The sequence below is a fragment of the Eurypyga helias genome, unplaced genomic scaffold (assembly GCF_000690775.1).
Source record: "Eurypyga helias isolate BGI_N326 unplaced genomic scaffold, ASM69077v1 scaffold11516, whole genome shotgun sequence".
Lineage (NCBI taxonomy): Eukaryota > Metazoa > Chordata > Aves > Eurypygiformes > Eurypygidae > Eurypyga > Eurypyga helias.
The window spans coordinates 26,236-37,969 of NW_010258689.1; the positions used below are offsets into that span (position 1 = coordinate 26,236).

The 11,734-nt window shown below is 43.1% G+C and overlaps 1 protein-coding gene across 2 annotated transcripts; it reads right to left on the reverse strand.

Annotated features, from left to right (window-relative positions):
- Nucleotides 1–635: 635 nt before the first annotated feature.
- NUDT4 (nudix (nucleoside diphosphate linked moiety X)-type motif 4) lies at nt 636–11,326 on the reverse strand. 2 transcript variants are annotated; one of them, XM_010154449.1, is made up of 4 exons: nt 11,222–11,326; nt 4,330–4,374; nt 2,047–2,131; nt 636–1,123 (listed from the first exon to the last, which is right to left on the reverse strand). In XM_010154449.1, exons 1-4 carry the CDS (start codon nt 11,273–11,275, stop codon nt 921–923), a joined length of 387 nt encoding a protein of 128 aa, XP_010152751.1. In that variant the 5' UTR covers nt 11,276–11,326; the 3' UTR covers nt 636–920. The 2 variants fall into 2 exon arrangements, with proteins under 2 accessions (XP_010152751.1, XP_010152750.1); XM_010154448.1 differs by having other exon boundaries at nt 921–1,123; nt 2,047–2,134.
- Between the last annotated feature and the right edge of the window lie 408 nt (nt 11,327–11,734).

Here is an 11,734-nt window from a genome sequence, read left to right on the forward strand (position 1 = left end):
GCAGCGTAGGGACCAACCCTCCTGCCTCCAAGCCCCAGAGGTACCACTACCAGCTCCTGCTGGGCGAGACCTCAACGCGTCCTGGCTAGCGGGAACCTCTGTAAGCCGGGGGTGCCCCTCGGGGTAGCTCTCCGTAGGGTTTTAAATTACTACAGGCTGCAGGGTCACTACACGAGATGCTTCTCACTGAAGTTCAAAAGTTTTTGGGACCTGCAGCGTAATTACACCGTGAACAAAACACGTATCAAAACGCTAAAAGGAAAAAAAGAGGGGTGTACACTGTTTTTTTAAGTCTCCTCAGCTAACCAAGTGATGAAACCAAAGGAGAGTGGCCAGTTTTGGTAGCTGCGAGACAAACCTGCTCTTGCTCTGGTTACACGGGACGGGCGCCAGCCTCTCGGAGCGGCGAGGCCAGCAGCGCTTGGTGCCGGGATCCTTTGCTCTCGCCGGCTGGTGGCTTAGGGCTTTGCCGTCGCCGCTCTCAGGCATCTCTGCCGTCACCACCCCCGTTCACCCCGCACAGGGCCACCTCAACATTCAGGGTACGCCTGTTCGCTCCAGCTTTTTGCTGAGCAAGTACCCTGTGGAACTACTGACCGAAACTGACCAGTCTCAAATGAGCTGAACACTGCTGAGATGCGTATTTTATTTTAGCAGATATGGAAATTTATATACTCAAGCTTCTTTCTTCTTTTTTTTAAAAAAATGGCCTATTAAGGCATCTTAAAAAAATCCGTATATGGCTTTGGTTTGCTGAAATACTATTTTACATTGTTAAAAAGGAAAAGACATGTTCAAAGCAATCTGACATTATGACACATTCACATATTTCACTTCGAACTGACAGTTGCACAGATGCCTACACGTGATCACAGACGCCTCCCCTTGTGATGACATGGATAGAAAGTCAATCCAAACGTTTATCTCACAGTAGAGGGCAGCCCAGAAGTCTGTGCAGAAGTGACGTATAAGGAGTTACTATCTGGAAGAGGGGGAACCACAGAGTTTCCATTAGTGGGTGAACAGCTCAGTTTCAGTTTTTCCAAGTACTCTGCATGAACGGGCTTGTGACACTGAAGGACCTTGATTGCATCTTCTACTTTAAACCATTCTCTTTTCCTTCCTGAATGAGCAGAAATCCACAAAAAGAAAACAGAGTTACAAATCTGTAACAGCACCATTTGCTGCTGCCTGATCATTCGCATTTCTCACTCGTTTTACTTCCCAAGTTCCAAGCTGCCAAGGCAGAAGATTCAAGAGTGAAAAGACACGGCAAGAGCCGAGGAACACAAGAGATTCCCAACCAAAGTAGGATGTCGGCTTTCATACCGATTCGTAGTTAACTCGGATTTCAGCTGGACAAAGACACTGAAGGCACCAAGTTTTGGGGTTTGGCTTTGGGTTTTTAAAAACAAAAAACAAAAAAACACCCACCACCCACATGTACAGTCAAAAAACCAGTTAGTATCTTCAGTTAATTAAATGCAAAGCTACGACATTATGAAGCATGTCAGTCTAACCAGACGGCACGGCATGGCTACGTGTATGACGCCGATGTACACACAGGACTAGACACCTCTTAATGTCAACGCCACCCCCGCATAAAAATAAGGCCAAGGTAAAAGTAAATCCTAGTGATTTGGTTTTTCCTCCCAAAGAGGATCAGGGGAAACTTTCCAAAGTTTTTTTTGAAAGACACTTTCAAAAAGCACCCTGGAGTAAACAGCAAAACTTTCTACTTAATAATAACTAATCAGTATAATATTTGACCTAAAAACATAATTAAGAGCTGTATCAGCAATAATGAAGTTTCTTCCATCTTAATACTTAGAACACCCTAATTAATATACCAGGAGTAACACATTATGTTGGAAGCAACCTCAGTTACACGTGTACATCAAAGAACAGCATCACAATTTCCAGTAAGTTCAGTTTCTAGGACAGAATCAGTATTTCCCCTAGATTTGTATGAATCCCTTCAGAAAATGGAAGAAGTGTGCTGACTACATTTTGATCGTAGCACATGCAGGCAGAGAATGGGTTTACCTATATTGACCGAATCCTCCCAGTCTTCCAAGATTTCCGTCACAGTAAGAACATAAACATAGGTCCTGTGCTTCCGATCCTGGTTCTGCTTGAATATTAGAAACAGGCATTTTAATTCCCAGCAAAAAACAGCTTGCAGACTTACCACAACTGTAAGATTAAGAAATTACTTACCTCCGAAGGATACTTGGGCCAGCAAAACCTGGCTTTCATTTTCAGTAAATAAACATTTGCCCTGAGTAGGCCCAGAAGTATGGGAAAATGGAAGTTTTAAGTAAAACAACAGCTACTCTATTTTACTAGGTTAATAAAAAAACCCTAAACCACCCAACTGAGACAAATTTGAACATCATGAAGTGGGGACCACATGACATTCTTGGTCATCCAGTTTCGTGTTAGCAGCTGTGCACTGGTACTGCCCATTACTGATCTCCTATGTCCGCTCTAAGTGACCGCAGTAGACGGCTTCTGCCAAAACGGTTTCCACAACTCCTGTTCGCCTCTGCGGCATGAGGCGCCTCTTGGGCAAGCGGTGGAAGCAGGTGGGACGCAGAGACTGGGCGAGGGAGGCTGCACAGGGCAGGGTCGCTGTGCCGCAGCCAGTCCCCTGCGAGGCCTGCGCAGACCTTGGCCCTGCTAGCTCCCAGGCAGGCTAGCGGCACGCTCGCAGGCGATGCCCCTCTAGCCAACCCACGCCGCCCCGCGGAAAAGGGCTGAGCTCCTAGAAAACCCAGGACCATCTACGATTACAACTATATTAAGAACCAAGAGATGTTACGCCCTAGCTCCCCTTACAGATGGCTTTACCCTTTGCCAGTAACCATTCCCATTTGGCTCTGTTTCCCCACAACCTTCCTACAGTTTTAAAATGCCATGCCTTACTAGGAAATAAAAACACTTCAATACAGTTGTCAATATCACTATTAGAGGGAGTAAATGCAGCTATTAAAAAAATACCATTTCTGGCTGTGGCTCCAGAACACAAGGAGTGGGCAGCAATACAATTTCTATTTTCTCTTTACTTCTCTCTCCAGGTCCCAACATGTGGCCCCACCAACGGTACTAACAGCCGTCCGTGGGGCTACACTGTGAAACTGAATTAGGGCCTTGATTTAAGTCAGCAGTGACCTGGAGAGGTGACACTCACCACAGATTTTATCTCCTCTGGTCTAGATGGGGGTAGCTGGCTGCAGAAGAACAGCCAGATGAATTGTTTTAAGGCAACAGGATGACAGGCATCCTGTCTCTTTTTGGTCTCAGCTGAAAAATACACAATACTTCTGCACACTGCCCAGCAGGGTTAAAAACAGACTGGTTTTTACTGTGTAGGACCATCCTGGTGCATTCATAAACCCAAAACAAAACAGAAAAAGGGTGCAGGCATAGCGATTGCTACTAACAGGAACTCCCCTGATTTTGTCCTGGTTTCCAAACTTCGCAATGGGAACACCTTCGCACTGTCTCAAGCAGTCATACGTGACCAATTAATACTTCACATGGGAAATCCCTCTCGGGAGTATAAAAGCAACTTTCAGAGGCAGCATAAGTAAACTGTGCAGTTTCACACCTAACTGCTAGCCTAAGGGGCTTCCCCTCCCACCCATCGTACAGCACAGCAGAACAGCGTTGGATGTACCACCTGAACTCACACCTACATCTCTACTGGCTGCTCCTGCCTAGAACCTGAGCAGAAGCGGGCGATGCCAACACTGGGACAGAGTTCTCTCTAGTGTGCATCCCTGTGCTGCCCATAGTTCAGATGTTGACACTACAAAATTTAAGTTTTGGACTACGTAGTACTGCTAAAGGTCAGATTTACCTGTAATCCAAAGCATTAGCTTTTTTAGTGGATCCAAGCCATAATGAGATACTTCACATACAGACCTACCTGTTTAGGTGTGTGAAAGGTGACAAGTTACTTCAGCAAAATCTAATCAGAGGGGAGAAGTTGCCCCAAAATAGGCATGAGTGGCATTTCAGAAATCCTAGATCTATCAGTGCTTGTTTCACTTTCTTTAACTTCCACTTGTTGTCCCAGTGCTAATTTAATCTTTCCGCAGAGGTTCTAAGTACTCTGAAATCTCCCTATTCAAACCGTCACGCATCATCCAACAACTGAAGGAAAACACCTCTCTAACGCAGCATTTCCAGCAGCACTGTGAAATTGAAGGCAGGTAATACTGAAGTTTGATTCTGTTGTGTAGACGTTACGTTTCTATAGAGTTTATCAACTCTCACCAAAAAAAACCCCATTGTTTTTAAAAGGTAAAAGAAACAGCTCACCTCAAATATCCCAAGCAGTCTGCCTAGCTTTCCCTTTACTCCAGCCTACAAAACAAACAGGAGAAAGTGTTAACATGTGCTTTTTAAGGAAAACACCTGAAATACCAGTACCAGCCTTCTACATTAGCGTAAGTGAATTGCTTCTCCTTATTAGCGCTACTTAAGCAAGTGTTTGAACATAAGTTTCAGGTAGTGCTGCATTGCTTCTGGAGTTCCTAGTTTTAGAATACTTAAGAGCATTGGAACACAAAGGATTGTCCTAAGGAGTGGATCAAAGAATGCATAAATCTTTCAAGTTTTCCATCCAGAACAAAATACTGGTTTACTTACCATGTTCTTTGTGTTCTGTATTTTATTAAAGAGAGAAATGACATCCAATACTGAAATAATCCAGGGAAGAAGATAGATCAAGGGGGAATTTAAAGTACGGTAGTCATAAATCTGAAGAAGGATCATTAAAACTCCACTGCTACTTTACACAGAAACTTAAGTCCAAGTCTTCAAAACATAATAACAAATTAAACTACAGGTTACGAGGTGGATCTTGCAGCATAATGACTTACTGCTTGCAAGTTTCCATATGAAAGTGTAGCTTTTGGCATGCAAGCTTAAACTTAAATTTATATCCCCAATTCTCTACAAACAGTTTTGAATTCTTTCTCTAGTGAGTAAGGTTTGAAAAGGCTTTAGAGTTTTACTCCAACTTTTCACAGCCACCCGTACGTGCATCAGCCTGCGCTTAGTAATTTTCATTGATACCGTTAAGGTGGTCCTTGTCTGTGGAGACTCTGGGGTTTGTGTTTCCAGGAGTAACATATAATGCCTCTTCCAGCAGAAGCAGTTTATGACCATTCATTTATTCTAAGCAAATCTGAGTCCCTGTGCCTGAGACACAAAAGCATATGTCGTCTACTGGCAGATAAAGCCATATTTAGGCTTTTTTTCCTTGTTGCATAACCGATATTTAAAATGGGGCTGCTTAGCGCTAAGATGACGTTTTCCAGCCTTCAGTCTTTGCTTCCAGCTTTAACCAAAGGAAGTTACTGATGTCTTATATCTTTATATAAAGGCCCATATGGATCTTAATTGCGTTTTAATGAGTAACTGGCAGACAACTGGGCAGGCTTTAGCAGTAAGTCTAATCAAGATCTTACAAGTGAATGTTTTCTATGTCTTTAAACAAAGCAGATGGCTGGTGTTTATTAAGCAGTTTTGATGAAGGACGTCTGACCGCAGCCCCTGCAACTCCACAAGCATTTTGCTGATCTAGAGCAAGAGCTAGACCTGAAGTTAATGCAAAACTACATACAATATTCTTCTGGTCATCTGCTGTGATGACAGATACTTGTTAGAGCTCATGGAGCTGCAATACGTAGCCGCACCTGCTGGGTAAGTGATTAGGCAGCACATTAATTAGCAAAGTGACAGACCCTTATATTGCTGTGAAAGAGTCAGCTATGCCACATCAGGCACTGAGACTGGTTGTGCTTTACACTGGGTAACGAAAAAGCATTTATTAGCCTAAAGGAACACACACTGAAGAAATGTAAGTTTTACTGATCAGTCCTAATTTCCTCAACATTGCAGGGAGGGAAAAAAAAAAGCTGCACTTCTGTCCCCAATTTTTGCCTTTCTTCTCATGCAGCAAAATCTAGGAATCATATCTGTTAAGATTTCTGCTTTGTAGAAAAAACTGAACAAAGCAACATTTCATAATCCTATTCCATCAAAAGTAATGACTTGAATGCATGGCATTAATTTTTTTTTTTTTTTTAAATATTTCAGGTGTCCGAGTGTGCAGTTTTAGCTGCACAAGTTTTGCAGTTTCTTTATTTCAGTACAGACCCTGCAGGTTTCTTAAACATTAAGAAAAGCTTTTCCAAGTACCAAGAAACTGCTCCAAAGGGGATCGTGCTCTACCAGAGGGAGGAGGAAAATTACTCCCCCTTACCCCAGAACCCAAATGACCGGTGCTGCTCCAGCTTTCTTTAAAAGAAACATATTAAACTATGAAGATGATTCAACTGAAAAAAGTACCATTAAACTGATTGTGTGGGTTTTTTTTTTTTGGAAGTGCTTTTGCTAACAAAACTATTTCCCCCAGGTTCTTACCCTAATGTAGTTCCTTCAAAAGGTGTCAAAATTAAGTGCTAGAGGACCAAGAAATGCTTCAGCTTTTTCCCTAGAAAATCAAATTAAGTTCCCACTTTCCTGATGTTAAGCTTCTAATCAAATACACTGGCTACGTTCTAGACTTGGAACCACTTTGTCTAATAAAAATAAATCTTTCTTCCTTTAGCCATTACATACCCAAGGCTGTTAAAATACGGTTCTTGAAGAAAACAGAATCCTGTAGGCTACCACAAGTGTGTCAGACAGTCTAATCTCCAGGAGAAAAGCCCGGAACACAGCATTTCTTTTGACAGACAAGCTGTTGAATTAAACACTACACCACCCCCTGCTCCCGTGAATGATTCCCTAAGGAAGCCTATGAGTAGATAACGTCTTCTGAATCTATACATATATTTTAGTGTTAGTCTAAATCCAACCAAGAGGGAAACAACGCAAGAGGGAAAACTGTCCATGCCATCCCATCATCTTTCTGGCCTGGAGGTCATTCCCGGCTGGCAGCTCCAGACGTGCAGCCAGACTTTCCCTGTCTCCTGTAGATGGAGCAAGAGACATGCTGCAGTTCAGTCTTTAAGTGAACGGTCTACCAGAGCAGAAAGTTGCTATTAAATTTGAAAGCTTTAAGAGTTATTTTTAACTGTGGGATCTGTCAGATAGTACGTTAATGGCTATGCTCCTGAAGGCACAGTGCTGGACTATTCCTGCCCTTTCTGGTGTGCTTTTGTAAACCCACAGGGTTTCACTGTGCCTGCCAATCTTTCAGCTCAAAGGGTACCTTTTTTTTTTTTTGATTATCTACCTAGTCCTAGTCTCTAACACCCAATCATTTTTCACATAGTAGACACTCAAGAATTTTCAAACATTGGGGCGGATTCCGGTATTTCCTGCGGGAGGCCGTAGTGAACGTTATTGCCATTCTGTTGCCACTGTCGCAGCAGATCAACCGTCAGGATCAGGGTCTTCTCCGAAGTAATGCGGTAACACACGCGGGTCTGGGAGGGATTGCGTGTTTTTTGGTAGGCATTTCAATGTACTACTTAAGGACAAAGAAAGCAAGAGTCTCATTTTTTGTTGATATGGGGCATGAATAGGGAGTGTTCCTTCCACTTAAGGGGCTGGACACGGTCAGCTTGCCACCCCACCGCATGTGCGAACTACTCTCCAACAACATTCACACTAAATATTTAGGAGAGGGAAAAGCCCAGATCACTAACATGAACAGAGCTTAAGGATAAAAAAACCCCAACCCTGGAGTCAAGCACACAGGCAGGCTATGAAACTGCAGTACATGCAGATTTGCCTACAAAGACCTTTGCTTGGGTTTTAAACACAGGGCTGTTGGTGGGACAGTGAGGGACACCATGAACTGAGCGTACACTCCCAGGACCCGTGTCTCCATCTTAATAAACTAGTGGAAACTGATGCTTAGTTTGTGCATGACCTAGTACTGAAGAAACACAGTTCAAGCTAGCACCAGTGTTCCTCCTCTCAAGTTTACTCATTCACAAAACTCTTAACAGTTCACTTCACTGTACTGTAACCAGCTTGCCAGGTGACACTGACCTTAGTATAAAAATAGCAAGGACATCCATCTCTAGAAAGGTTAGCAGGAATTTCCATGGCTGAAGTCAAAACCCTCTGGCTTTTCTTTAAAAATGGCATTTCGCAGTCTCATGGCAGCACACAAGATTCATCCTGTGGCTTAAGAATATTTTACTTTAAGGCATGAGATTTTAACACTCATCAGGTACACAAGACATCAAACCCCAGGGACTCTAAAGCTGTAGAACAAGTGTCACCAAATGATTTTTGCTTATTAAAGCCCCTAACCTTTGAAAAAATAAAATCTTTATGCATCTGCAAGCGCAGCTCAGAGCTGAATGTGGCTGGCAGTTTGTGTCTTACTCCAGACCATCATTAAAAAAAAGCCACTGTAGTAAAAGTGAATAAAATTGGTTTAACTTCGAAGCAAAATGTCCCTGTGCCAGCACCACTCCAGGGTTTCATATTTTCTGGGTTCTCTTATTTACCTTTAGAAACAGTTTCTCTCATGGTGTATAAACACTGATGATGCTGGCATTTTGAGGCATTTGCAACATGCAGCTTTTCTATTGTGAAGCCTCTTACTGAAATTTCGACGATAACACCTATATTCTAACAACTACAGCTTAACATACTGGAAGGTAATCAAAGCATTTGCCTAAAACCAGCTACATGCAAACGTGCTTTAAGATTTACTGTGTGTGACAGCACCGGAACAACGCATGATCAAGAGAGTGCTGTGTAGGAGTGAAGGAGGCTGACCCCTCTCTCTTCAGGATTCAAAACTGCCTGGGGCTGCTGAGTACTGCAGTTCTTGACCAGAACCACCACGCTGTATGATAAAGTCTTTTGCTTTGCCCTGAGAAAGAAGGGAGGGCAAGAACAAAACTGGGCTATGGAAGGACCGTTTCACATTGTAACAGCAGGTACTCCCGATTTTTCATGTTCTTGTTTGCCTTTTTTTTTTTTTTTTGCCCACTGGTGTGAAAGCATGTCCAAAGGGAAAAAGATCATTCAGAACTAACTGACATTCCTCTACCTGTATGAACCAGAGAAGTCCAATGTCTGGACACTGTGCGCACTCCAGTTGGGCTTTTTCATTAACAGAGAAATTTGTATTAAAGTTCATGCTGCAAGATGTCTCATTCACTAATATTCTATACCCACTGCTTAGCTATCCCAGCTTCACCTTCCCCAACACTCATGGCCCACACACCACTGCAGAAATTTGTGAGCCGAGCTTCAACAAGGCCAGGACTCGGAAGTGTTCCTCGGAATATTCTCAGGGCAGAACCACACGCAGTAGAAAATGTTATCAGCCCCCAGGTCACAGCTCTCACTGCCAGTACTACTTTGCAGCTTTGGGCACAGCAGCACTGCCTCCCCTGCAAGCCGAGAAGCTAGACCAGTCCAAGAAGCTCTTGATAGCTGGTCAGCCACCCCTCCCCTCAGCAACTTTCGTGACATACTAATGCAGACAGGTGCCTTCAAGATGATCCATTCTTACCACCCAAACCCCCCCAAACATATGGCTACACTTCAGCCAGCTGTAGTTTGACAGAGAGATGAGATTTTACTGTCCCACATCTTGCCTTAGGTCAGATCAGCGATTCCCACTCCCACTGTTCACAAGGACACTGAGCCAGTGGTCCTGTGCTTTTTAATTTCACCCATCAACTCATGACAGTGGGAAGTGCCAGGACTTTCCCCAGAGGTGCTACTACTGCTTAGGAGCCTAAATCTTTGCCGACTCAATCCTAGAATCCTAGATCTTTGTTCCTTTCAAACGACTGCCTCGTGGCTGCCTCCTTCACTTTTACAAATACACGAGCACTTAGCTGAGGATACCTTGTGCAGCTCAAAACTGGCTCCCCCAGCAAAACTGGACACAGAAAAAGTCTGGAATAACTTTGTATCAGCAAGACTGAGTTATGCTCAAACCTTGCAGCATGAAGGCTGCCAAGAGCACTGGATACTGAACCAGCCTATTCCCCGTGTAAGAGGGGAGAAGGGTCACTGATTCAGGGTTCACAGATCTCATTCCCACACTGAAGCGCAAGCAGCATTTAGTACAAGTTGCATCTTCATCAAGTTCCCAAGCCTCCACAACCCAGCAGAACCCATCTTAAGGGTAAGCAAGATAAACCACTAGATAGCACAGCTAATTGAAAAAAAAAAAATATTATACCTACTAATTAGCAACAGCATTTGTGTGTTTTGTGAACAGCAGTACTCAAACTGGGATGAGAACACAGTTTAAGACTAGCAGAAATCCTGCAGTTCACTCGCTTGTCAGGATGCATCTGCCTTCTGCAAAACCTCATACCTTCTATTTAAGAAGTATGGCATCAAGAATAAAGATTTGATCCGCGGTCACTTACGCACGGCATAACTTCTAGCTAAATCAAGTGGCCGTCTTCAAGGCCAGACTGGATGAGGCTTTGAGCAACCTGGTCTAGTGGAAGGTGTCCCTGCCCATGGCAGGGGGGTTGGAACTGGATGGTCTTTAAGGTCCCTTCCAACCCAAACCAGTCTGTGGTTCTATGAAAGTAACATTTTGAAGTTTGCCTAGGAAAAATAAATAGCAAGTTAAGCCCCAGAATTTTGAATTTGAAATATAAGCACCACACTACAGTGGGAAACTGCATTAATCCATCAAGACTTAAATCTCTGTATTGCCTAGGGGTATGGGCCGAGATGGAAAGGCAGACTAGACCTATGGTGCTTTCTTTATAGGTAGTCTTAAATGTACTTAACAAGGCCTTTACATTGTTGAATTGTCAACTACTCAAATGCATCAGTTTCTGATCTGTTTAGTTTGGAAACTCCTCAAAGTTCTGTTTATTTCTTTCTTAGGTAGCTACACATTAGTGGTTCCTTTATCTTCAGTCTGTTCCAAAAGAGCTGAGAGTTAAATGTTTTCTGCACAAACACAGAAATGCTACACTACTATAATATGTAATTTGGCATAGTCACTGTTCCACTTCCAGTGTTTATAAAGGCAGACAGAAATTTAGCTATGAAGTGAAAGTTATTTAGTTCACCTCACCACATTGCACCACGATTCTAACACACAGAACTGCAGTTCGCTGACTTTCACAACCATAGAAGCCTCAGTCAAATCCTGGATAAAGGAGGTAGGAGATCCCTCTTTCTTCTTGATTCCCATCCAAAAGACAGCAGCAGCAGAAAGAAGGTGGACTTGGTTTTGTTTTGTTACCTCTTCATACACCTCTCTGACGGCTGCTCCCCCTGGCTCCTCTTCTGGTTCCATTCCTCCACCTGGTACAATCCACTGATCTGGGTATCGGCTACTGCTTACCAACAGCACCTACAAATAATTGCACATGACCGTTAATGTAGCTCGCAAGTCAGGAAGCTTGGTACCATCTACTTTTTCAACAATGTATGTATTCACCTAGCCAGATGGATTACAGACTTTGTAAATAATAGTCAACCTGGAATTGTAAGAAGGAAGTCAAAAAAGACAATGTCATTGTAATCTCCCTGCACAAACACTTAAACACTTTCATTGGATGCTTAGCCACAATGTGAAAGATACACAATACAAAATGCACAGGAATGAAGATGTACAACAAAAATCTACTAACAACATTCTCTGATACCGAATTGGAGTCATGCAGACAGGAAAGCATGAAAACTTTCCTTTCTATCACATTTCCATCACACACAAATTTAATTCTTCTGAAACGGCACCTTTTGGCTACAACAA